At 45.5% G+C, this 26,033-nt stretch overlaps 1 protein-coding gene across 2 annotated transcripts in view; it reads right to left on the bottom strand.

Annotated features, from left to right (window-relative positions):
- Positions 1-16,106, bottom strand: part of SPRED2 (sprouty related EVH1 domain containing 2) — a 128,652-nt gene extending 112,546 nt beyond the window's left edge. The window contains exons 1-3 of one of the 2 annotated variants that reach the window (XM_055401004.2): positions 15,991-16,093; positions 14,538-14,671; positions 12,282-12,953 (exon numbers count right to left, since the gene is read on the bottom strand). In XM_055401004.2, coding sequence (XP_055256979.1) covers positions 12,282-12,307 — 26 coding nt within the window. In that variant the 5' untranslated portion in view covers positions 12,308-12,953; positions 14,538-14,671; positions 15,991-16,093. Of the gene's footprint in view, positions 1-12,281; positions 12,954-14,537; positions 14,672-15,990 lie in introns of both variants that reach the window. The other variant, XM_055401006.2, reaches the window with a different exon arrangement.
- Positions 16,107-26,033: the final 9,927 nt, after the last annotated feature.

Below are 26,033 nucleotides of genomic sequence, written 5' to 3'. Positions count from 1 at the left end.
GAACTCTGGGGCTTCCCTGGTGGCTCAGTGGTAAAGAATCCACTGAACGTGCCACACTCTAGTGAGTCTGAGCTCTAGAGCCCAGGAGCTGCAACTAATGAGCCTATGTGCCACAAGTACTGAAACCCCTGTGCCCTGGAGCCTCTGTTCCACAACAAGAGAAGCCACCACAAGAACCCCACACACCACAACAGAGAAAAGCAGCAACAAAGACCCAGCGCAGCCGAGAAGAAATAAATAAAATTATTTTTTTTAAAAAAGAACTCTCCTTACAATACTGGAACTACAAGAGTTCTTCAGTATTATTACTGTACTATGCAATCCCTTTATTTTAGAGACGAGAAAGCCAAATCCAGAGAAACACCCTGACATCTTGGGCACATGGGTGGCAAAGAAGTGAAGGGAACCGAAGTTTCCCAACTCCCAGAACCTGCTGCACAAGGCAAACTGCTCCCCATCTTCTCTGCTACTTGGTATCCATTCAAAAGCTTCTCCTGTTGGGTGTAGCCTTTTTTCCACAATAGAGTTGTGTGCTGCGCAATGCAGGTATTCAATAAATGCAAGAGGAGAAAGGGGGGGAAGCTGGAAGACAAAAGACAAGCTCCCCCAGGCCCTCCTCCTTATGAGAAGACCCAACTTTGTACCAAGTCTCTGTGGGGGAATGTCCTGACTCATTTTCAACTCCCCTACCCACCTCCAACTAACGCCCTCTGCTTTCCTTCAGATCTTCCACCCAATCCTCAATGCGCCCGGAGTATAAACACACCATCTGCATATGCATCCCATGTGAATGTCCATGGAATTCTCGAGGCCAGAATACTGGAGTGGGTAGTCTTTTTCTTCTTCAGGGGATCTTCCCAACCCAGGGATCGAACCCAGGTCTCCTGATTGGCAGGCAGATTCTTTACCACTGAGCCACCTGGGAAGCCCCAGGAATGACCATACTCATGTCCTTACATACATACAGAATGAGGGTCACAGCAATGATTCCCAATTAAGTGTAAGTATTCAAAGGCAGAAAAATAAAGGGACCAGCCCTCTTCCCCCGGAGATTATAGCCGCATTTTTTAATAACTGAGTTGAGAAAAATATGACAAACCATGAATTCAGTAGTATTTATTGAGGTTGTATTTTATTATTTTATAAATGCAATGACATACATTGAAAGAGTAATACACGTATGTGGGTGATGTTATATACATATTTGCTTCACAAACAACACTTGAAGTGCTTATGGGTTTCCAGCCACTTGGGCAACTGCTGGGTAGAGGCACTGGTTCAAGACTTCATAGGTGGATACCTAAATGCTGGGTGTGCATGTTAGTCACTCAGTCATGTCCAGCTCTGCGATCCCATGGGCTGTAGACTGCTAGGCTCCTCTGTCCATGGGATTCTCCAGGCAAGAATACTGTAGTGGGTTGCCACTCCCTTCTCCAGAGGATCTTCCTGACCCAGGGATCGAACCCAGATCTCCTGCACAGCAGGCAGATTATTTACCACCTGAACCACCAGTGAAGCCCCTAAATGCTGGGGAAAGACCTTAAATCTCTTATCACCTTCCTCTGAAATCTGAAAGCCAATGAAGATACCACCAGAGAGGGTCCACAGTCAGCTCACTTCAGATTTCTCATTCCATCTACGTTCTTGTTGTATTTACTACTATCACAGGCGGTGGTATTTTCAGCACTTCTTTTTGGGGGGAGAAAGGTCTTACTCTAGTCCTCCACTTTATTCTTGGCTTTCCTGGCAATGCTGCCTCAGGTAGAAAGCCACTTTCAGTTTCTCCCTAGGAATTATCTCTAAAGAGTAAGAGCTGACAAGTGACGGATAATTTGCATTTTAACCCTATTCAAATTTGGGTAAATGGTTTAATATGCATGCTAATATTCTATCATTATTCCAATTAAGGAAACTATTATGTTAAAGTGTTTAATCAGGAGAATTAGAGAGAACTCCAGACACCTAAAATTAGCCTCTAATAGTCTTGACATTCATTTCATTTAAGTGCAATTTGCTAAGCTATAAGCAACTAGCTGCCTAAGACTTCTGTTGAGGCACATGGGGATTCCTGATAAGACCTAAGAGCAATTCATTTCCTAACTAGATTGCTGTCTAAAAGAATAAACTAAAAGGGCTGCAATTTAAATACAATCAAGTCCCCAAGCAGTCACATTCCAGAAGACTTAAACATCATCATCTTGATCCCCAGGAACAACAATGCTATTCGCATCAGAAACAACACAACCACTTCCTCTTTCTCTGACCTTCTTGGTTTAATTACTTCCTGTGATTTCTTCTAGGGCTGAGTGTGCTTGCTCCCAGGGCGGCTGGTTTTCCATAGGAGACTGATTTGTCTGGAAGGTGCAGAATGCCAGCTGACAGACATTTATACACAAAGTGCTGGGACTTTCTATTTCTCTTTCAGTGATGGATTTCTTGGGCTGTCTGGCATTCACGAAGAACTTTTTTTTAAGTCATAAGAAAATTAAAAATTCTTCCAACACCTTACCATCTAAAGATCAAGCTATACCTCAAAGCTGAAAGTCCTGCCAACAATGGGTAAAGGCAGGCCCTTGATAATATCTCTCCGCGTGGAAACACCACCTTCTTGACCAATGAGCTTCTTCAGCAAGTTCCAGATGCCAAGTATGTGAGGTTGCCTCTGAAGACACAAACCTGGCAGCTGGGAGCTCACCGTGATCACAAAGACAGGCTCTTGCTACTCAAAGAGTGGTCCTTGGATCTGCACCAGCAGCATCGGGAAGTTGGTTAAAAATGCAGCATTTCAGGCCTTCCTGAACCAGAATCCTCATTTTATAAGATTCCCATGCACATTTAGGTTTAATCCTCTCCTCAAAATAGCTAGGCTAAAACCAGGTCTTAGTGAACAGCAAGCTTCATTAACTATCTTGCTCACACACACTCCATCAAGGGCAAGGTTGCTGGTTGTCTTTCCAAAAGCGGTCTCTGTAGAACTGTTCTTTGTACCAGCACAGAAAATGCCATCTCTGTGGGCACTGGTTCTCTGCACCACAGAGCTGAACAGGAGAGTGAGGAAGAAATGTCTCCTCACTGTCCTGAGGCCTTCATGGGATTCTGTGCATGCATGCTAAGTTACTTCAGTTGTGACCAACTCTATGCAACCCTGTGGACTGTAGCCCATCAGGCTCCTTTGTCCAGGGAACTTTCCAGGCAAGAATACTAGAGTGAGTTGCCATTTCCTACTCCAGGGGATCTTCCGGACCCATAGATCGAAGCTGGGTCTCCTATACTACAGGTGGATTCTTTACCATCTGAGCCACAAAGGAAGCCCTTTACAGAGTTCTAATTTCATTTGCTCAACGGTAATATAAGTCAAACTGTACACGCAACAGATTCTTTGCAAAAACTGAGGCTCTATGCAGTTGTCCATAAATAGTTGTTCTACAGACACGAGATGTGAAGTCAAAGGATCTGGGTAAAAATAATAAATCCTGCTCGGTGACCTCAGACGAGATACTTAACCTGGCTGAATCTTTCTTCGCCTGCAGCTGTGGACACTGTTGATTCGTGGACATAATCCATCCACATGTGAGTGCATCAGTGTATGTAACTCACACTCACCCTAAAAATGACTCAAGAACTTGTTAGGGGATCTGGGAAGGGTGTGGAGCTCCTCTAAAGCTTTGGACAAGGAGTTCCCTGTACCCCAAATCTGGGAATCCCAATGCCTGCAGCTTGAGGGGATAACCCTGCAGAGGACGAAGCGGGGAAACACCTCTGGTGGCCAATCAGTCCATCATCCAGATAATGCTGGCCTCACGCCCTTAAGGCACAAGGAAGTGCCTAGCACCTTAGAATGTAAGCTCCCCAAGGGCAGAGGTTCCCTTTGAGCCACAGCTGGGATCCTGTCTGGCAGGTAAGGTGGCTAGAACACTGTGTGAAGTAAGTGAAGGGCACTCTGCAGTTAGTCACTCCCTCTCCTCCAGTCTCACCCTAACTACTATTATTTTATCCAATAAATAATTTATACATGGCTTTTCAATTAGTGGCCAAGCACTTTCTAAAGTGAAGTTCCTTAGATTCAGAGAAGACCACATTTCCAATGGACACCTGTCATCTGATATGCACTACTTTTCCTTAGTAAAAAAGACATGTAAGAACAGAGCTGGTTCACAAACAGCAGACTCCTAATCTGAAATCTGTGCATGCATGCTCAGTCATGTATGACTCTTTGCGACCCCATGGCTCCTCTGTTCATGGAATTTTCCAGGCAAGAATAGTGAAGCAGATTGCCTCTCCTCCTCCAGAGGATCTTCCCAACCCAGGGATAGAACCTGAGTCTCCTGTGTGTCCAGCATTGGCAGGCAGATTCTTTACCACTGTGCCACCCAGGAAGCCTGAAACTTGTTGACCCACAGACTAACGAGAAGACAAGCATTAGCCTTCAGGGCCAGAAGTAGCGTTAGGCCAGGGCACACCATCCAGGCACAGCAGACCTGTTTCAGAATTTTGAGCCTCAGAAAAATCCCAGATTTTGATTTAACCTATTAAACAAAGGAGAGACATTTAATTACTCTGTTTAAGGCTGTATTTACACTTATTCAGCTTTAAAAGTTCTACAAAAATGAGTAAACTTATTGGGATGTAGATGATTAAATCTCCGGCCGAGCATCCACTTTATTCCCTGGATGGAAATATAAACGCAAACACCAACATGGCACACAAATAGACAAAACAAGCCATAAGCCAGCTTACTCCTAAGAGAACTCTCAGCCTCATCCATTCCCCCCACAAGCCTACTGACTCTGTTTTAGAAAGAATTTGAACGCTGTTGATAATATGAGTTCTAGACCAGACAGGGATGGCAAGAGAGCGAAGGATGCTTGCTACTACATAGGTAAGTAAACTGACAGTAAGCATCAGAAGAGGAAAGAAGTAGAGAATGACCCCAAAGCCCATGTTTCCTCCACCACCATCACGGCAGCCTGCCCCTCTTAGTAGTTTTTAAAAACAAACAAACAAACAATTTCAAGTCTTTCTGGATGTACATACAATATGAATAACCATTTAATTTTTTATATAGGTAAAACTCCTTTTCAATTAATGAACATTTAATCAATCAATGAATATTTGCAGAAAGCACTCTGCCTGAAGATGGGTGTACAGGTCAATAAGCTATTATTTCCACACCTGGAAGGGCAGATGGGCCAAGCTTCTGGGTGCATTCTCAGGGTGGGATGCAAATACAAAATAAACAGTGTTTATCTGAAAAATCAATACCGGAGGCCAGAGCCAAAGCAATGAGAAAAAGAAGTAAGAGGAATAAACAGTGAAAATGAAAGACAAAGATGAACCAGGAAAGACAATTTTAACAACTCAGCCTGATAATTAAGTTTTAAGCACTTATGAATGGACCACAGGAAATAAATCTAAGAATGGAACCGTAATTTGAAAAATCGTTATTTCTACAAAGAGGAGGAGCCAAACCCATACATTTTGAAGGTGCTCATATTGTTTTATCTCTTCAATCACAGCTGCTAAATGCCAGGATGAAGTAAACATTTGTTTCTTCACCTGTATGCTCTTGTGTGTGCTCAGTTGCTTAGTTGTGTCCAATTCTTTGCGACCCTGTGGACTATAGCCCGCCAGACTTTTCTGTTCATGGGATTCTCTGGGCAAGAATACTGGAGTGGGGTAGCCATTCCTTTCTCCAGGGAATCTTCCGAACCCAGGGATCAAACGCAGGTCTCCTGCACTGCAGGTGGATTCTTTATTATCTGTATGCTCTTGGGGCAATCAACATAGAAATTCTGTTTTAAAATGAATATTCAGCTGCCCTTTGAAAGTAGCATAAATAACATAAGCAGGATTTGCTATCATGCGTGCAACAGACCCCAAGTGAACATACTGTTGACAAAGATTACCTGAGAAATGAGCAATTACAAAACAGTTGGTCCCTAATTTAGCCAACTCCTATGCCAGTTAACATCAAGCGTTTTACTAAGATCCTGGCCTGACTTCCTTCCCCTGACAGGGACCACATCAAGCTATGGTAACCATCTTTCATGCCTACCATGGCAGGCATACAGAAAATACATTTTGCTTCACAGAGTATACTGCCCACCAGTGCAAAATATTCCTTCTACTCCAGTGACTAAAAGCCCTAGACAATGCCTTAAAAAACCATCAATGTTCTAGCCTTAAATACTGATCAAAAAGAAACATTTACAATAGTTAATGAGTTTATCAATATGACTGGGTCTTTAAAAAAAAAACACCCAATTTACTTAAGAGAAAACAAGCCAAAACAAACAGCCAAATGCAAAAACTTCCTGCTCTGCCTCTATTATCATCTTGTTCAAGTTTCTGAGGATTTTGCTGTTAGATTGTATATTTGTGTTCCACCCCATAACACAGGAACTCTGCCAACAGTGGTGCTCATCGGCACAGCTGTCTCCAACTTCGTGTTAAGACTCCACGAGAACCCTGTAGCTATTGCAAATTGTTAATATTTTGATCTCAGCAGACACTATCCTGAAGAGGCATAAAACACAGGCCCTGGCTTAGTGAGTTTACACTCTTCCACTTCCCAGTTCCCACAACAGTGACTGGAATCAAAATGGCTTTGACTTTTCCATCACAGATCACCAACACCAGATAGTTCTGCAACCAGTTTCCACAAGACATGTCAAGGGCTACAGGTAAAACATGGGAGTTTCTCAGAAGGAGGCTTATACACACCCTAAGTTAACCAAATACAACAATTATAATTACTGTATTTGTCAGCAGGGACAAAACAACATTTTAAAATAATCAGATTCGTTTTTTTAACTTAATATATCTTTATTAAAAGCAACCACAATGTGCCCGATTGTACTAGGCCAACAAGTAGAAAATTAGGCAACAGAGGTAACCCTGAATCCCAAAAGCTCATATTTTGGGACAGATGTTGCTGTGTATAATAAACCCAACTCTAAATGGTGATAACTGTCATACAGAGTGGAGGGAAAGTGCTATAAAGAGTCCACAATTTTTCCTTAGGACGTGAGGGAGGGCAAAGTCCAGGAGGACCTCAGAAGAGGAATGACTCAGGGCTAGACGTAGGGGAATGAGCAGAATTTCACGTGTTGGAGAAGGAAAGAAGAACATTCCGGAATAAACAGCATGAGCGAGTGAACCATTGAGAAGAATAGTTATGATATTGATACTGATCCACTTTTATAAATGTTATTGGTTAAAGGGATCAGAAAGCAGAGGGAATCAGGTACAGCTGGAAAGGAAGTAACATCTATTAAGATGCCTGTGGAAACAAACCCAGCAGATGAAGGTTAGTGAACGCCCATCACCTACCAAGACTATAACCTTGCAGTAGGCTCTTAACTTTATACAGTGACAATGTCTTTTTACACAATAACAATGTCCTGGCTTATAAGCTTGTTAAAGGTCTTTCCAAGATTTTTGTTTTGTTTCGCTTTTAAGATTTTCTAAGGAAGAGACCAAGATTCCAATTCTTAGTTGACTCCAGGATTCTATTCTGGTAGAGTAGAAACACACCTACTTTTTTAAGGCTAAGGCAGAGAGAATGGATTAATACTTGTTGCATTGTGTCTAATTTCCACAACTCTTACTTCAATAACTATAGAGCTAACATTCGAGTAATAATCAACTCTTAGTTCACATTCCTTCCATTATCTTAGGGTGTAACAAGCCCAAGTTTAAATTCACTTTAATTCAGTATGTGCCTCATAGCATTTTCAGGGAAAATAAGGGAAGTGAAAAAAGTCATGGCAATGACAGGATGTCACTAATTCAGAAGAATTAGGGACAGTATGACTGGCAGAAACGGTCTGAGCTTTGAAGTCAGAATGACTAAGGCTGGCCACCCTCTGCCCTTCTGAGATAGCACCTTGTGGTGCTTGAAAACACAGTCCATCCTAAGACAGCCTACTAGGGTTATTTAACCTTTCTGGGTCTTGATTTCACCCCCCCTATAAATGGAGGTAATAAAACCATATGTGTTTCCCTGAAGGCTCAGTGGTAAAGAAGCCCTCTGCCAATGCAGGAGACACGAGTTCGATCCCCAGGTTGAGAAGATCCCCTACAGAAGGAAATGGCAACTCACTCCAGTATTCTTGCCTGGAGAATCCTGTGGACAGAGAAGTCAGGCGAGCTACAATCCAAGGGGTGGCTAAAGAGTCAGACACGACTGAGCGACTAAACAACAAACAAGACCATATACAGCACAGAACTGTTGAAAAGACTAAGGGAGTAAAGTGCTATAAAAAATATTTGCTGTCTTCGGTAAGTAATGTAAGCTTCCTCATCGGGTGAATGTGGTAACACCTCCCTCACATGCTTATTTGAAAGTGAGACTGTAAGAAACCTCTCTCGGTGTCCAGCGATGAGCCGACACCAGGAACCTGTGTTATCCTAGTGTGTGCTGTAAGCTTTACACAGGCTAGCTCATTTAATTCCCACAGCAACTCCACAAAATCAGTAGCTTTTATTCCCATTTTATTCACTCAGATAAACGCAAAGTGAGTTACATCAGTAACTTGCCTTGGATCAGAAGGTGACCAAATAGCTAAGCCTTGAGCCATACGTAACAAATGCATTTAAAGCAGGATCTTTGGCCTTTGGCTAAAATAACCAGTTAGACATTTTTCAGTCAGATGAGACTGAGAGTAAAGACATCAGGGAATTATTCTTAATTCTGTGAAGTGTAATCATTATCTTGTGGTTTCACGTAAGAGTACGCTCATCTTTTGGAAAGTAAGCTCAAGTAATTGAATATAAGAGTTCTAATGTCTAATTTCTTTGAAATGGTTCAGCAAAAAATATTTAAGCTTTTTAAGTTTTTTTCCAAATGGGAAACCTTTCAACATTAGGGAAGTATGAGTGAGGGCGGAGTTATAAATCCATCCTCAGCAAGATGTGTGTTGCCGAGAAGAGTTCATCAACAACATAGAAAGCTGAACGGTAGCTGAGTGGCTCTTGCCTTACTGCTCCTTGAGAAGAGTTTCTTCATTTTGTCTGCAAATTTCCAAATCATTCACAGCCGTGATCCAGTGATTTAACGATACAGATGAAAACACACGATTAAAAAATTTTTTTTCCATTTCCTCTGTACAAAAGGTCACTTTCAATAACTTATTGAATAATTTTAATTATCTTTAATTTTTAATTTAATTATCTTTAATTTTCACTTTCTGAAAAAATCTGTAGAGTTATAAATCTTAACATGCATTTCTGTCTGGAGAGGGACAGAAAGGTCAGGGTACTTTTTATACTGAAGCTATTGTTTAGGACCATCAGCAAAAAGAGCTTTACTAAATTTATGAGCATATATTCATTAGAGAGGAATTTTAAAATGACAGAAAAAAACATTAGAAGACAAAACATATATTTTTTAAAATTAAGCATGGTTTTACCACTTGCAAGGTTCTGATTTATTGCTAAATGTAATATATTTAAATACCTGTATTGTTTAATAAAACCTTAAATATATGTGGGCTATCAGGAAGATCTATTTTACCTAAGACACAAATATATCTCCCTTAAGTTTCCAGTTTGATGTCATTTCCTTATAACACACCTTGCCTACTTCCAAAAGGTATCTGAGGAGGCTCAAACATTAAAAACCATTAGAAGACAAAATAGAAAATAGATTGAAATGCATAGAGAGGAGTGGTAAATAAATCTAGCAAAAACCTAAGCTAATATGGCTACCATAACCAAGCAAAAATCTTAGCTCTGAGCTCAAGACAGTGTAGTAGTAAAAAATAAAACAGAAAACCAATCACAGCAAGCCCTGTAAGTCTGAGAGAAACGTTCTTGCGGGCACCAGCATTTAAAAGGACTTTTTCAGATGGGCCATTACATAAGAACGATGAACAATATAATGGACAGTGTAAACAGCCCATGAAGCCCATTTTCTTACCAGGCATTTCTTGTCTCATGACAAGGTCATTGCATTAAAAGTAATTCAGAGAAGGCCATTTCTGCAGCAGGCTAAGGTGCCACAGCTTTCTGATTCTCTAACTGAAACCAGAACCTATCCTCAAATATCCATTGTCTCAACTGGGCTTCTGACAGCAGTAGGGACAGCCAGTTCCATGCCAAACTGCTCTGAAAGCCTGGGAGAGAAATATTTATTTCTTGCTGGTGATTCCACCTGAAATCCCTTTGCTTTGGATATCAGATGGGATAGGATACAAAGCTGACCTGCCCTAGAAAGGAAGTGGCCAGGCCAGCATCCTTGAGGAAAGGAGGCAAGGAACCCCAGTCTAGGGTGATGAACCAATCAATCTCCAACAAGCCCTGAGCACGGCAACCTTCTCTTCCTGCTACTACTGCTATTTGTGTGTGCAGGGACAAACAAGGACCCATAAAAATACCTGTTTATTATTAATAGTCATGTCCAAAGGCGGGCAAGGCCCAGTAGCATATTCCTTCCCCCACCCCATATTTCAGCCCTAGAAAGGCAACATTTTTCATTTTCCCATTTCAAGATACAGTCTATGAAGGCCAAGCAAAGGTCTAACATAGAAAGATCAACCGATGTGGTGAGACATGGGACATGCACACCAGGTAAGATCCTCTCAGGCTGCTTAGGGGTCAGGTGTCCTAAGACGGGTGTCTGGCAGAGTAAGGGTTACTGCAGCCAAAGCTCCCTGGGGACCCAGAGAAAGGAAATTCCCTTTCCGAAACACCAACTCTCCCAACACCCCCTCCCGCCCAGCTCGGCGACAGCAGAAGCCAAAGGACAACGGGGCACTTAAAAAAAAAAAAAGTGAGTAGATGCTTACAGCACAGCATTCTATCACCTGCTGCAAGACAAGCCCTCCCCGCGGGCCAGCCCTGAGTCACTTCCCCTCTCTGCATCGGGTCTCAATGCTCGCGGGGGCAAAAGACCCGGGGCCTCTGGCGCTGGATACCCGCAGCCCCCAAGTCGGCGCAGACACACGCTGGGCCTCCCTCTAGGCAAGTTCCAGTGGCTGCCGACCCGCTCTCTGCGCCCCAGCCGGCGCCGCCGCTACCTTGGCTAATGGCAGCTCTGAATGAAAGGAGCAGAGACAGGCTCCGGATTTATGAATGTGCAGGGGAGGAGGGGAGAGATATCATGTGACAATAAAGGAGAGAGTCTTATTCACAAAAAAAAAAAAGTGGCTGTGGCGGGCACAGCCACTGATCAGCAGCGGCCGCCGCGATGCGGTGACCGCTCGGACCCGAGGCGGACGATCTCAGGCACCCGGCCCGGCAGCCCCACCTCTAGTCGCACCCGCGATCGGAAACGCCTCGGGCGCTGGCAGAAGAAAGGCAAAGCTGCCTCGGCGGCCGCAGGGCCGCGAAAAGCTGCACCTCGGCCAGGGGCTGAAGGAAGACACGGGTCCCGCGGGGGAGGTGGGTCCGCCGGAGAGCCCCTCCAGCGAAGAGCCCGGAGCTTTGTTCGCCTCGGGCCCGCGGGCCGGGCACGCACTCCTGTGCACGCGCGCACACACTGATATACACAAAGATATACACAGAGACACACAGAGATATACACACAAGGGCCCCCGCAGCACGCTGCCCCGCAGGCTCCCGCCCTCCCGCGCCGCACACCCTCGGATCCGCCCCTCGAGCAGCCCAGACCCCGCGGGGCGCCTGTCCCCGGCCGGCCAACGCGTGCACACACACGCGCCGCGGGGCCCCAGGGCTGCTCCAGCACGCCGGCCCGCGCGGGGACCCGGGTGCACGCAGACCCTAGCGCAACCCGCGCCCAGTGCTCCCTTAGCTCCGCAGTGTTTTTTATGAATGAAAATGTGGTATGCAAATGAGAGCGATTCAAGAAAACGACATGGCGGAGCCTGGGCCCCAGTGGGCTTCCGAAGGGACCGCGGGGCTAGTGGAGGGGGCAGGAGAGTGACAAAAGTCACCGGGTCAAAACCCACCGACCCCTGGAAGCCGGAACGGGGGTGTCAGGTGTTCCACTCCCGCCGCCGAGGATCTCGAGAGGAGGGGTGATTTGAGTCCCCGGAGAGGGAGCGGGGACCGCCCGGAGGTCACCCGCGCGCCCTTGGCCCCCGCAGCGGCCACCAGCCCGCCGACACAACGCGCGCCCCCTCCAGCCTGCAGCAGTTTTAGCCCCCTCCTCACTTCATCAACAAGGGGGGAAATCTCGCGTCCCACACCCCACAGACCAGCGAATCGCTGCACCCCAAGCCAAGTTCACCCAAACAGCGTCCCCGCCCGTGTCCTCAACCCCGGCCCCCACGCTGCCCTCGCGGGGAACCCTCGTCCCACCCCGCAGCCAAACTTACTCGTCCGGGTGTGTTTCTTCGGTCATTTTCCTGTTCACCTAGACGCCTGTCCCGCGGCGGGCAGCTTTGCTCCCTTCATCTTCCTGTCCGCTCATCCTCCTCCCCCCCACCCCCCTTCTTCACATCTCCGGAGATCGCCTGATTTGGTTGGGGGAGCTGCTAGAGATGAAGGGGGCGCCGCAGAAGGCAGAAGGGGAAGCAGGGCGACGGGAGCGCGGGGTGAGATCTGGGAGAAGGGGTGCACAGGCAAGCTTCGCGGGGAGTGAGCGCCGCAGGGCCGAGAGGCAAGGCGGGCAGGGGCTCCGAGGGCTCGGGAGCGGGCGGAGCGGGGAGATTTGGGCAGGGGACGGCGGTCGGGGAGAGGAGGAGAAAAACAAGCGCGCGGTGGAGCGGCGGGGACTGCTGAGAGCAGGAGAAGAGGGCCGGCTGCGGGCGGGGGCTCGGCCCGGGGTTGTCCCCGGGGGGCCGGGCCAATCACGGTTCCGGGGAGCGCTCGGCGGCCAGGGGAGGTGCGCCTGGAAGGCGGTGCAGGGCGCCCCGTCCGAGCCCCATCTCTCGACTCTACCGATTTACTCCATATTGGATTCTCACCACCGCCAACAGGAGGAGGAAGTAGGGCGGAAGCGATGACGTCTTCCCAGCGGCCAGAGGTGGTGGAGTGCAAAAAGCTTCCTACTTGCGACCGAAAAAAAAGAGGAGGAAAAAAAAAAACTTTGTCCGGCCTACTGAGCATGCCCGACTTCCTTCCCTCCCTCCCCCGCCCCCCCAAGTCCCTCCCGGCTTCCACTCCCTGAGGAGCCCCGGAGCGGAGTTGTTTGCGCCGCGTTTAACTCCGGATCCTCCCGCGTTAGCGCTCCGGGTTTTAAGATGCCCGAGAGGAGGGAGGAGGTGGCAGCGGGGGACTTGCACACATCTGGCCTCCGGTTGGTTCCCTCCCTCCTCCCAAACCCCTGGATTAAAAATCGGAGGGAAGAGGAGGAGGGAGAAGACAGGGAGCTCTGGGGGTGCCCGGAGGGTTGGTGACCCTCGGAAGACCAACTAACCCCCACCTTGGGTCGGGAGGGTGGGGGCGGAACAGGTGCATTTGCCAAGATTCTGAATGGCAGAGGCTTTTCAGTTTCACGTGTCAGGATCTCTTTTCTTGGTAGTGGCTTGGGCGTTTTTAAGGAATCATTATTTGTACATTGGAAAAAGAAAATCCAACAGAAGCCAGGAGCGTTTGCATTCCAGTAGAAATGAAGGACTTTCCCAGGTTAAAATGCAAACCCAAATATGTTTTTTAAATTATTAAGTAAATCTCAAGTTGGTGGAGGATAGTCCTTGTCCTAGGCCCTTGAATGCCAGTTTCTGGCCCAGAGGCTGCCAGTCCCATGGGCTTCAGCACAGTGAGGTGGGGATCCCTGCTCCCGCTCTATCTCCCATTTGTTTTTAAATTATTTTCTTAACCTGGCCTGGGATCGTGCGCCAGGATAGGCTCGTACTTTGTTAACACAGCACTGTCTAGGCAAAGGGCAAGCAATCTGCCCAACTGTGCCAAGATCTTTGCTTGGCTTGATGCTCTGCTGTTGCAGTCTTGAAATTCTTTATGGTGTTTAAACTAGGGGCTTCACATTGCTACTTTGCAGGGGTCCCAGAAATTCCATAGCCAGTGAAAATATTCACCTTCTGGGGTCTTGCTAGAGAGCAAGAGATATAGTCTCTGTTCCTGCTCTCCAAGCTCTTTTATATTCTCCTGAATGTCCCAAGACACTACACAAAAAATTTTAACTTAATGGCAATCACTGAACCAATTAAGAGAAGACTAAATATATGCCTCAAATGTTGCATAGGTAAAGAGTATATGTATGCATTTGGAGAGTCACGGTACTCTGAAGAAAGTTAAGAGTTTTCACCTTGAGTCAAGGGAAAACTAGTGGTTTACCCTAGGCTTTGTGTTTATCTTAACCATGATCTTTGTGGACACAGATTGGGGTTAAACCCCATCAACCACTCCATGCTAAGTGCTGGTATGTGGTGGTAAAAAGGGCACTAGACAGGGGAGGAACAGCTAGGTTTTGGTTTCCTCCTAGCAGCCCCGAGACCCTGTGTGAGGCTTTTAGCAATTCTTCGGTTTCTTTATAAAACAAGGATAACAAGGCCACACTTGTCTTTCTCAGTCTTTGAGACCACTCAGGGTCTATGAGAAAGCACTGAACAAAGCAAGACCTCATTGGCATCTAAATCCCCATGAGGCAAAGGCATCTACCCAGTTCTCACCTTTGTCCATTTGTTGCTTTTCTCAGCAATGTTTGCAAGAAGTCCTATTCAGTCATTCCTGAACTTCCAGGAACATGGACATTTGTCTTGTCAGAAATATCCACCCAGTGGGCGTCACCCTCTAGTTCAGAGTACTCAAATGACAAGGTGACAGGTGATATGATTATTTTCTGCAGATAGGCAAGCTGAATCTGTGTCATTACAACTCATTCATCCATCTCCCTCCCTGCTAATAACAGTGAATGACTGGCCCAACCCAGGAGCAAAAGAAAACATTCCAAGGTCCAAGAGTCACCAAGTCCCAACTTGGATGTTCTGCTGCCAGACTCCAGCAGGTCCTTAAGTTCTCTGAGCCTCACACTATCCTGTAGTAACAAGGTAATATCTACAACATAGAGTTGTTGGAGGATTAAATGGCTATAAAATGAAGGCACTGTGTTAAGCACACTGCAAATACGAGATTAACGGCAACCCTTTCTTCCCTTTAGCCAGTGGATTATCAAATGCTCTCCCTTTCGCTCCTGGTCCTTTATGTTCCCCTAAAGACAACCTTCCAATTTTTGCCTTGTTCATTACGCAAAAGGAATATTTTTGATGAAAATGTCCCAAGCAGGTCACCCCTCCAGCATCAATCGCTAACTATGACGGGCAGCTCCGAGAATAAATGGCGGTATTGAGTGAGTAACTCGGATGTTTATTGATCGGAATACCAGGGTGTTATCAAAGCCTACTGAATAGTTACCAGAATAGGGGATATCACGGATTGAGGGTTTTAATGACATTGCTGCTGCTGCTGCTCCCACATCCCTGTCTCGCCCCGACAAACAGCAAGGGCAGGCAAGCCAAGGGTGTCTCGTACAGCGTGGCGAAAGTAATGTCTATCTGCTCACAACTTCAGGGTAACCCAGCGGAGTATCCCGTAGGACCCCCACCTACTCGCCTCTGAACCCGAGTCCGGGGCCGGGGCGCTCCCCTTCCCGAGTCCTCCAGGCCGGCCGGCCGGAAAGCCCGGAACCCGAACGACCCTCGGCGGCCTCGGGACGGGCATGCTCAGTAGACCCGCAGTGCTAGTTTCAATCGGAAGCCGGCCTCGGCCCTCGCCCCCTCCCGCCCCGCACGGGCGCGGGGAGAAGCGGACATTTTCTTCTCCACAATCCGCTCTCTCTTGTCCTTCGCCCCCCTTTCTCCGTCCTCCCACTTTTCGCCCGTCGAGGTCCGACTGGGCGCGGGTGTAGATCTCTCGGGAGTGGGCTGGGGATAGTGACTCCCTTCGCCCTCCCCCAGGGTTAGGGGGGTTGCAGGGTAGGGGCTGGTTGGGGGAGGACTCCACTGTGCCCTAAGGTGGTTTGTGCCGCCCGACCGCGGCCCTCAGGAGCCCCCCGACTGCCGCAGCGCCCCCCGCTCCCCGCCCCGCGAGGCGTGCGCAGCTGCGCCCCGCCTGTCCTCATCTCACCCTCATCCTGCCCCTTCGGTATTTCTCAATGACCGGCGCTCGGAGGACACTTCCGACCCGGGAGGGAGCGGGTATCATTAGCGCCAGCTTTATCAGTTCCTTCCGGTCTGCCAGGAGCCCAGCCTTGCGCGCAGCTTGGCCGCGCCCCGGGCGCTCGGGTGCCTTTATTTTTCTGTTTAAACAAGCAGTCGTGTGTGCCGGGGTGTGCCAAACGAATGTGCAGCCCGGCTGCTCCGCCCTCCCCCGCACCAGACCCGCCGGCCGGAATGGAAACCCAAGCTCTCTCGTAAAGAAGGGGATGATGCAAACTTAGAAACTGACCCGGCGTCCGGGAACGATGCCCCTGCGGGGCGCGGCGTCCCAGTCCCGGCATGAATGGCTGGAGCCCGATTGCATAATCGGCGGGGTATAAATAGCCGGCGGGCGGGCCGCTGACGAGCTCGCTGGTCCCGTTATCGTGAATACTTCATCCCCGATGCGTTCACTCCCGGGTCATTTTCCCTTTCAGCTGCAAGGCTGCTATTTTAAATAGCAGAGATGAAAGGCTCTCATCCCTGCCTCCCTGCTCCCTTGAGTTCATGTATTATGAATGAAGCCTCGCTGCTTCCTGATGGCTCACTTCAGGTAGGGGAGAGACTAAGTCAAGGCAGCGGTCCACCGAACCTCGTGTGTGTGTGTGTGTGTGTGCAGGAGAAAGACTCAGAGTCAAGGCATTGGTCCACCGAACCTCGTGTGTGTGTGTGTGTGTCTAGGAGAAAGACTCAGAGTCAAGGCATTGGTCCACCGAACCTCGTGTGTGTGTGTGTGTGTGTGTGTCTAGGAGAAAGACTCAGAGTCAAGGCATTGGTCCACCGAACCTCGTGTGTGTGTGTGTGTGTGTGTGTGTGTGTCTAGGAGAAAGACTCAGAGTCAAGGCATTGGTCCACCGAACCTCGTGTGTGTGTCTGAGAAAATGCAGCGGTCCACCGAGCCTCGTGTGTGTGTGTGTGTGTGTGTGTGTGTGTGTGTGTGTGTGTGTTCCGGAGGGAGAGAAAGCAAGAAGTGATTGACAGGGCTGGGCAACCGTCTCACCGAGAAAAGTAACCGCTGATGGTTTGCCTCTGGAGTTTCAGTTTACAACTCTACAGCCTCACTGTAAGGTAAATTATGCAAAGGGTCTTTTCGGCTGTGGCTGCTCACTCGCCTTCGCCTCCAAGAAGTGCTGCTTCTGTCGGAGGAGCTGGTTCCCTTTCTCGGAGGCAGCAGGCATCCCTGACTGTAAAAGCCCTGGGTACCTCTGATGTCTGGAAGAAAAGCACTGCCACGGGTCAGTTTAGCCACTCTCTTGTTTCTTAGAAGCTTCTGCTATGTCCAAAGATGAGGAAGTACAAAAACGTATTCCTCCCAACTGTATTTCACAAATACATGGTTGTTTTAAAAATGATAGTGTGCAGAGGGTTGTTTGTTTTTTTTAACCCTTTCTCTTAAACACCAAGTTTCGACTTATTTTCTCAAAATAAAATGACTGGTTCTTCACCAATGCATTTCCGGTAAGTGAAAGGCAGTGGCCTGGTCATTATTTTTCGAACCAGAGGCTCATTGTTTCAACCTGGATTAAAAATGCCAGGTCCTTTGTGACGCTTTGGGATTATAGGGTACCATGAACCCAGGGTCCTGCCCTCCAAGGCTGTCAGGTGAGGCAACAGTCCTATACAGAAAGCATTAGGGCAATGGCTAACACCTCTAAAACATGAGGTAAGCAGGAGAGAAAGCAGAGGTCAGGGAAAGGAAGGCTCCTCAGAAGAAGGGGTGTCTGAACCACACCCTGAAGGAAGAGGAGATGGTGTAGATAACTGACAGCCCAGTGAACCCAGAAGCCCCAAGGTGTGACAGGGTGGGAGCCAGGGTAACAGAAAGGCTGAGAAGGATGGTTCTGGGGGGCAACAGAGGTCATGCTAAAGGAGGGTAGACTATCTTGAAGTCTTGGAATCTTTTGTAGCAGGTTCACAGCTGAGCTTTGTCCAGTCCCAGCTCTTTGCAGTGGCCCCTTGGTTGCACAAACATAGAGTTATTGGGCATCCACTGTCTGGGGGTTTGGAAACTGTTAGCTCCACGGTCAGATAAGGCTCCAGATAAATTCTGTTTATGCATACCTTTTTTCAAAAAAAAGAACCTAACAGTTTAAAATCAAGATTTTTGGCTCCTCTTAAAAAATACTCCAAAGATGCAGGAACTATGAGTGCCAAATTCTTGCTTGGTAACAGTTGACTCTTGGTGAATGGTGGCTGGCCCGTCTGTCAGGCTTCTGGCTCCTGTAGGCATTTGAGTTTTTCACTCTGACATAAAAGAATCCTTTATGACTGCATCAAGGCCCCACTCTGAGACCCAAACTAGGCCAAGCTTGGCAATAAGTACACAGTATTTTACATGAGGATCTCCTGGCCTCTTGGAAGGAAAGATACCAGTCTTCAATCTCCTATTCCAAGACTATCATAAATTAGGCCAAATAATAAAATGGATTAGAGTGAGCTCAGTCAGAGCCCAGTGGCAGGGAGGGAATGAGGCCTCTAAAACAACACTACTTATCCCCAGCTCAGGCTCTGTTTCTGGGGAACTCAACCCAAGATCTCTGCCAACAGGGCAGCTGAGGTTCAAGTGATCTACTGGAAAACTCCCCAAATGGAATAATGTTTGTACCCCAAACTTATGGAGCAGCATATATAAGTTACATAAGACATTTTAAGCAGGGAATGCTAGACTCAGATTTACATTTTTAATAGATTACTCCAGGCATGGAGAATGGTTTGCAGGAAGCAAAGGATGGTTAGGGAGAAATTTTCTTCTTCCATGACAGAAATAATAATGCATGACAAAGCCCAGTGGCATTGGCCATGGAGATGGGAGATAATTCCAAAGACAAGTAGGACGGAAATGAGTTGGCTTTCTGACCTATTAGATATGGAGACTAATGGAAAGGTTTGGGATAACTTCCAAGTTGTTGACTTGGGAAATTGGATGTATCATAGTGTCTTTAACATGATTAGGGTAAAAGGAAAAGGGCTTGGTCACCAACAGACAGTTCAGTTCAGTTCAGTTCAGTCGCTCAGTCGTGTCCGACTCTTTGTGACCCCATGAACCACAGCACGCCAGGCCTCCCTGTCCATCACCAACTCCCGGAGTTCACTCAAACTCATGTCCATCGAGTCAGTGATGCCATCCAGCCATCTCATTCTCTGTCATCCCCGTCTCCTCCTACCCCCAATCCCTCCTAGCATCAGACTCTTTTCCAGTGAGTCAACTCGTCGCATGAGGTGGCCAAAGTATTGGAGTTTCAGCTTTAGCATAAGTCCTTCCAATGAACACCCAGGATTGATCTCTTTTAGAATGGACTGGTTGGATTTCCTTGCAGTCCAAGGGACTCTCAAGAGTCTTCTCTAGCACCACAGTTCAAAAGCATCAATTCTTTGGCGATCAGCTTTCTTCACAGTCCAACTCTCACATCCATACATGACCACGGGAAAAACCATAGCCTTGACTAGACGGACCTTTGTTGGCAAAGTAATGTCTCTGCTTTTTAATATGCTATCTAGGCTGGTCATAACTTTCCTTCCAAGGAGCAAGCGTCTTTTAATTTCATGGCTGCAATCAGCATCTGAAGTGATTTTGGAGCCCCCCAAAATAAAGTCTGACACTGTTTCCACTGTTTCCCCATCTATTTCCCATGAAGTGATGGGACCAGATGCCATGATCTTCGTTTTCTGAATGTTGAGCTTCAAGCCAACCTTTTCACTCTCCTCTTTCACTTTCATCAAAAGGCCTTTGAGCTCCTCTTCACTTTCTGCCATAAGGGTGGTGTCATCTGCATATCTGAGGTTATTGATATTTCTCCAGGCAATCTTGATTCCAGCAGTTGCTACCACTCAACTCTGAGACCAACAAAGTATGTCGGGGATTGAGGGATATAAAAGGAAGCTAGAACATAGGAAAGCAGAACTTCCAGATAGAAATGGAGGGACAGTTCCCTGAGGACATCATTGGAGCAACAGGAGTCAACCTTGCCTGAAGCTTGAGGATGATCTGGACTTTTTAGATCAAGTTGGGCTTCTGTCACTTCCAGCCAAAATAATTCTAACTACCAAAATAGAAAGCCATATTTAGAGAGTGAAAAAGATTGAGAGGAACTAAGGAATGGAACATAAGGGAATTTTAGAATGTATGTTTGCAATTTAACCTAGGGACTTCTGGGGTCAGTGCCAGGGAGTTTCACAGAGATTCTGATTTAATAGATTTCTCCCAGGAAGTTAGTCAACATTTTATGAGTTGTACCAGCCTCTCTTTTTGGCTTCAGCTTCCCATTGTCACCACCCTATTTCCCATCTCCAGTTCCCTTCTCTTTCTTAACCTTAAGTCTCATTTTTCTGCTTTTATTCCCCAGTCCCTTTCTCCTGTAAAGCTTGTAACTGAGAAAGGATGTTTCATAATATAAAAGAACATAAACTTGTAGAATTGGAAGAAAATGAAAGATCATATGTTTGTAGTAATTGTGGCTCCAATAAACCAACGTTCTACCCAAGCTTTTTTGAATGGGTAAAAGGAAAAGAGGAAAACAAAATTCCGTAAGATATGGTCCTTTTATCAGTTAGCTTTTGCTGTGTAACAAACCATCACAAGGGACTTCCCCCGCTGTTCACTGGTTAAGTCTCTCTGCTTCCACTACAGGGGGTGCCAACTTGATTCTTGGTGGTGAAACTAAGATCCTGCATGCAGGGCAGCATGGCCAAAAATCAAATAAACATTTTATTATCTCATGAGTCTTCAGTTTTTCAACAGGGTGATTGCTCTAACCTCAGCCAGCTTAGCTAGGGCTGAATGAGCCAGGAAAGGCTCGCCTGTATCCGGTGATTGGCAGGCTGACTGGTCTAGTCTGAGCTGGAGGAGCTCATCTTTGCTCCACGTGATCTGTTATCCTCTAGAAGGCCTGCCCAGACTAGATCACATGGTGGGGGCGGCAGGGTTCCCAGATCAGCAAGAGGGCAAACCCCAAAGTGCATGCGTTTTTCAAGCCTCTACTTGCATCACATTTGTTAATACTGGCTTATTAGCCAGAGAAGTCACACAGCCAACCCAGAGTCAAAAGTCAAGACCCAGGGAAATAGACTCTCCTTCCTGGAGAGAAGAGGAGCAGAGTCACATGACAAGGGATGTGCATACAAGCATGGGAGGAATCTGTAATCTTTTTATAGTCTACTTCAATCTCTAACCCAAATTTACAATTAGAGAAGGATATTTATAATAATAATACATTGATCGCACATATGGTTTATAATGATTTATACAGATATATGATAAATATATTAGAAAATATACAACTAAAATATTTTTAATATAATATTATATGTCTACATATATAGTATCCTATTTATGTATAGGAGTACTATTGATAGAATTAACCTCTGCCTTTATAATCATTGATTTATGGCTAAGTGACTAAGAGTGCTTAATATTTAATAGATTTGTGCATGCTATAAAGCTCTTCTCAATAATTTAGCAAATAAAGAGAGACCTTATGAACTTATGCTTTTCCCTTCTTCCTCAGCATGAAAAGCCTGTCTCTGATATCCCTTTCTTCTTAAAACAGGTATATCCCTAAAGAGATCTAGACAATTGAAATGTTTGTTAAAAAAAGCAAAAGCACCAAAACACATAAAAAACACTAGGGAAATTTTATTTAAGGTTACTACAGTTGAAATAATTTGGCAAAGCAAAAAATCATCCCTTAATTTGTTCATTATATTAACTCAGATTTTATGCATCATTTTGGAATTAAAGCAAGGCTCACTTGTATACTTTTTTGATGGTGGAAGAGGTGGTACTCTTGATGGGGAAGTGATGATGAAAAGTTGAGAGGTGGTGGTGAAGGTAGTGTGATGGTGGTGGAATTGATGGTGGTAGAGGTGATTATGATGATTATAGAAATCATGGTGGTGGAAGGATCTGAAATAAAAACCTTCGGTTTGCTGTAAGTTTCCCTGTGGTCCTCTCGCCAGATCCCAGATGTACAGACAGCTGGGCAAAAGCACCAAAGAAAGGGACAGACAAACAGTTAAGTCAGAGAAGAGAAGCAGATAAGGATAGGATAAGATGCCCTGTAGGTCAGGCAATTTCCCATGATGCCAGGAGAGGAAACCAAATACTCTTTGCCTCAGTCAAGTGTCACTTGCTCCAGGGAGGCATCTGTCCCCTCCTCTTAGCTGGGCTAGGTGCTCCTCCGTTGTGTGCTCTCATCATCTTCTGTCCTAGAGCTCTTTACAGCTTTTGTAATTTGATATCTGCTTGTCTCCCAAGCTCACAGAGAGCAGAGCATCTTTTTCTCTCTTATCCAGTAGTCACTCTGGCTACAATTGTTATTTAGTTGCTCAGCCATGTCCGACTCTTCGCAACCCCATAGACTGCAGCATGCCAGGCTACCCTGTCCTTCACCATCTCCTGGAGCTTGCTCAAACTCATGTCCATGGAGTCAGTTATACCAACCAACCATCTCCTCTGTCGTCCCCTTCTCCTCCTGCCCTCAATCTTTCCCAGCATCAGGGTGTTTTCTAATGAGTGGGTACCCTATAACACTTACGGAGTAAGTGAATGACAAGTCATCATGCCTTGCCTTCTTTCTTTTCCTCTAAAAAGTGCATTTTGCTCCATGGCATCAGAGAAAATGCCCTTCTGAGTGACTCCTTGTGTGTTGCTGGCCTAGCTTTCTGGTTTCAGATAGGGGCTGGGAAGGTCCACAATTGAACAGTAGTATATTAATAAAATCATGGAGTACTTAAGTTGAAAGAACATTAAAGAACCACCTGGTTTAAGATGAGGAAACAGGGAACCAGATAAGCCAAGGGACTCCATTAAGACCACACAGATAGGGTCACATCAAGAACCATACCTCAGGAACTCAAAGTCCAAATTCCATAACTAAGGCACCTTTGTTGGAATAATACAGGATGTATCCTTGGCACTTGGTTCTAGTTATGGTGATGGGAGGCCTTGTTGCTTATTGATGTGGAAGCTTACTCCTGAAGGGGAAAATGAAAAGTTGCTTTTGGCTTTCCAAAAACTACTCAGCGAGCTGTACATTTTTATCTTGCATTTCTGCTCACGTTAAATTCTACTGAGCACTGCAGGTCTAAGACAGTGATGGTAATCCCTTTTTCCAGTTCTCGGTTTAGGGGTGGTTATGGTTTCTTCTTTTAACTGGGTGTTTTTCTTTTTTTTTTCCTGTTCTTCCTTACACTGAACTGTCACAGGGTGACCAGTAAAATGAAAGGTGTCTTCTAGGGAAATTCTGGGAAAGATTTGAATCTATGAACAAAAGAGAGATATGTGGTTAGAGGGAGTGCTCCCCTCTACCAGTGATGTTCAGCGCTCCCAGGAGGTGAAAACCAAAATAGTCAAAGAAGAGCTGACCAAGAATCCTGAAGTTGTTGAGCTCCTGAGTTAACCAGACTTGGAATTCACCTACCTGTGGACTCTAGGTTATGTGTGATAGTACATCCTTGTTATTTAAGCCACGTTTTACCAGTACACATGAGATGGTTGGATGGCATCACCGGCTCAATGGACATGAGTTTGAGTAAACTCTGGGAGTTGGTGATGGACAGGGAGGCCTGGTGTGCTGCAGTCCATGGGGTGGCAAAGAGTTGGGCACAACTGAGCAACTGAACTGAACTGAACTGTGTGCTGTTAACATGTGATGGTTTGTTGGCTTGTTATTTGTGATTATAAAAGTAAGCCCTGTTCACTGTACAAATATTTGAAGTATAAAAAAATATTGCAAGGGAAGTAACATTTCAATAATCCTACCTCCTTGGTATAACCCCTGTTAATATTCTGAATGTATATCTTTATAGACTTTTTTCCTTTATATAGTATATATTTGAATAAAATACAATATGTATTTTAACAAAAATAAGAGCATACTAAACATACTCTTTTGCAGACTCTTAACAAAAAACCTTAGTAATAATATGCATATGTTCAGAACCCTAAATGTCTCATATATGTTTTCTAGAAAGCAGCTATGAGTTGACATCATTCTCTTTAGTCTTAATGCACATATATATAGATGTAAGAATAGTTGGCAAATAATTGACAGCTGGAACAATAGTTAATTTATTTTATTCTTGAGTCCCTACTGTAACCCTTCTAAACTAGTACCTTAGCATTTATAACAAATATTGAATCCATTTGAACTGGCCTTTTTCACCAACTAAATCATAAGTTCCTGGAGGGAATAGGAAAAGCTGTGACCAAATTAGCTAAGTTCTATACACACCTGTCTGTCGGAATGTGTAGTGCATGCACTACTCAGAAAATATTTATAGAATAAACAAAGAAAAAACAGTCTGTATCATTTTTGTTTCACAATTAACAATAAATAATCTGTAAGCAAATTGACATCATCGTTTGCATTGGCGTTCTCATTTCACACCAGTTAACACAATGATAAACATCACAAAAAGAGCAAACATTATCATCAGCAACATCATCATAAATCTTTTAATAGCCTGGACTTGAAGGTTCTGCCTAAAGTCTGTCTTCTAGTTCTGGACTTAAATTTTAACCATTAACCTTTTACCCAACACCAAACAGCTTAGGGGATTCCCCAGTGACTCAGATGGTAAAGGATGAGCAGAAAAACCATCAGATACTCCAACATATCAAACCTGATATTTTTGGTTAGCAGATCTTTTAAAATGCTGGTAGCAGATTAAATGTGTTCATTTTTATCTCAGTACTTGCTCTCCCGTAGCTGTATAATCTCTACTTTCCTATCTCTTCTTCCTCATTTCCATTCCCTCCTACACCTACCATAGTCTAGCTTTTGTTCCCACCACTTCACACAAGCTGCTCTGAGGTTTATTGTTGTTGTTGGTCCCCGGGGACTCAGTGGTAAAAATCCACCTGTAGTGTAGGAGCTGCAGGAGAGGCAATCTCTGCATTGGGAAGTTCCCCTGGAGAAGGAAATGGAGAGCAGCCTGGCAGGCTACAGTTTCCCAGGTCGAGAAAGAATCAGACACGATCTTGCAACTAAACAACAACAACAACAAAACTTCACGCAAGCTGCTCTGAGGTTAGATCTCTTTATCTGATTGCTAAATCTGGTGATCTTTCTTCAGTATTGATTGGTAACCTAACCTAGCTGACCACTTCCACCTTCTTAAAACTCTTCCTCCAGCAGCTTCCACGCTGTCAACTTCTGATTCCTCTTTACTTCTCTGTTACTGAGCAGCTAAGCATTATTGTAAGAGTATGCAGTAATGTTAATAATGCTGGCATCTACTGAGAGCTTCCCAAATGCCAGGCAATGTTTTTAAATTTTAAACTACGTATATGAACTCAATTTCACCAAAGCAGGGGCTAAAAAACTTTTTCTTAACAATAAATATTTTCTTAAAAGTAAATAGTTTTGGCTCTGCCAGCCCTGTGATCTATGTCACAACCATTGATCTCAGCCAGTATAGCGCGGAAAGTGACCACAGATTGTACATAAATGAATGGGTGTGACTGTGTTCCAATAAAACTTTATCTACAAAACAGGTGACTCAGTTTGGTGCAGGGGATGTAGTTTGCTAAACTCTGCTCTAAAATCTAAGTTCTGCCATAGCAGGAGTTTTTTTCTCTTTTGATGTATGATAGTTAGGAAATATTTGCTGAATGAATACTTTCCTTCTAAGAGAGGAACTATGTATTTTAATCTCCGTTTTGCAAATAAGGATGCGCAAGCACTGAGGTTAAATAACTTGCCCGAAGTCTCCAACTGGTATGTGACAAATCCAGGATCTAAACCCACACAAGTCTGACGTCAGAGCTTGTGCTCTTAATCACCTACTCTAGAGCGGTGGCGTGGAGGAGAAGATGGGCAGTCATTCTCATGGGAGTCCAGAGGAGTTCTTTTATTTGGATCTTGAAGAATGAAGAAGAATACACCAGGAGGAAGGAGAGTGGGAAGGGGGAGGCTTTTCATGCTAAAGATGTAGAAACTGTAAGCATACAAAAACAGATACGTTACGTGT

The sequence above is a fragment of the Moschus berezovskii genome, chromosome 11 (genome assembly GCF_049115385.1).
Source record: "Moschus berezovskii isolate FMDL1 chromosome 11, NW_MosBer_1.0, whole genome shotgun sequence".
In the NCBI taxonomy this organism is placed as follows: Eukaryota; Metazoa; Chordata; class Mammalia; order Artiodactyla; family Moschidae; genus Moschus; species Moschus berezovskii.
The sequence above is the reverse complement of the archived record's forward strand: the minus strand, read 5'-3'. Positions and strand labels throughout refer to the sequence as shown.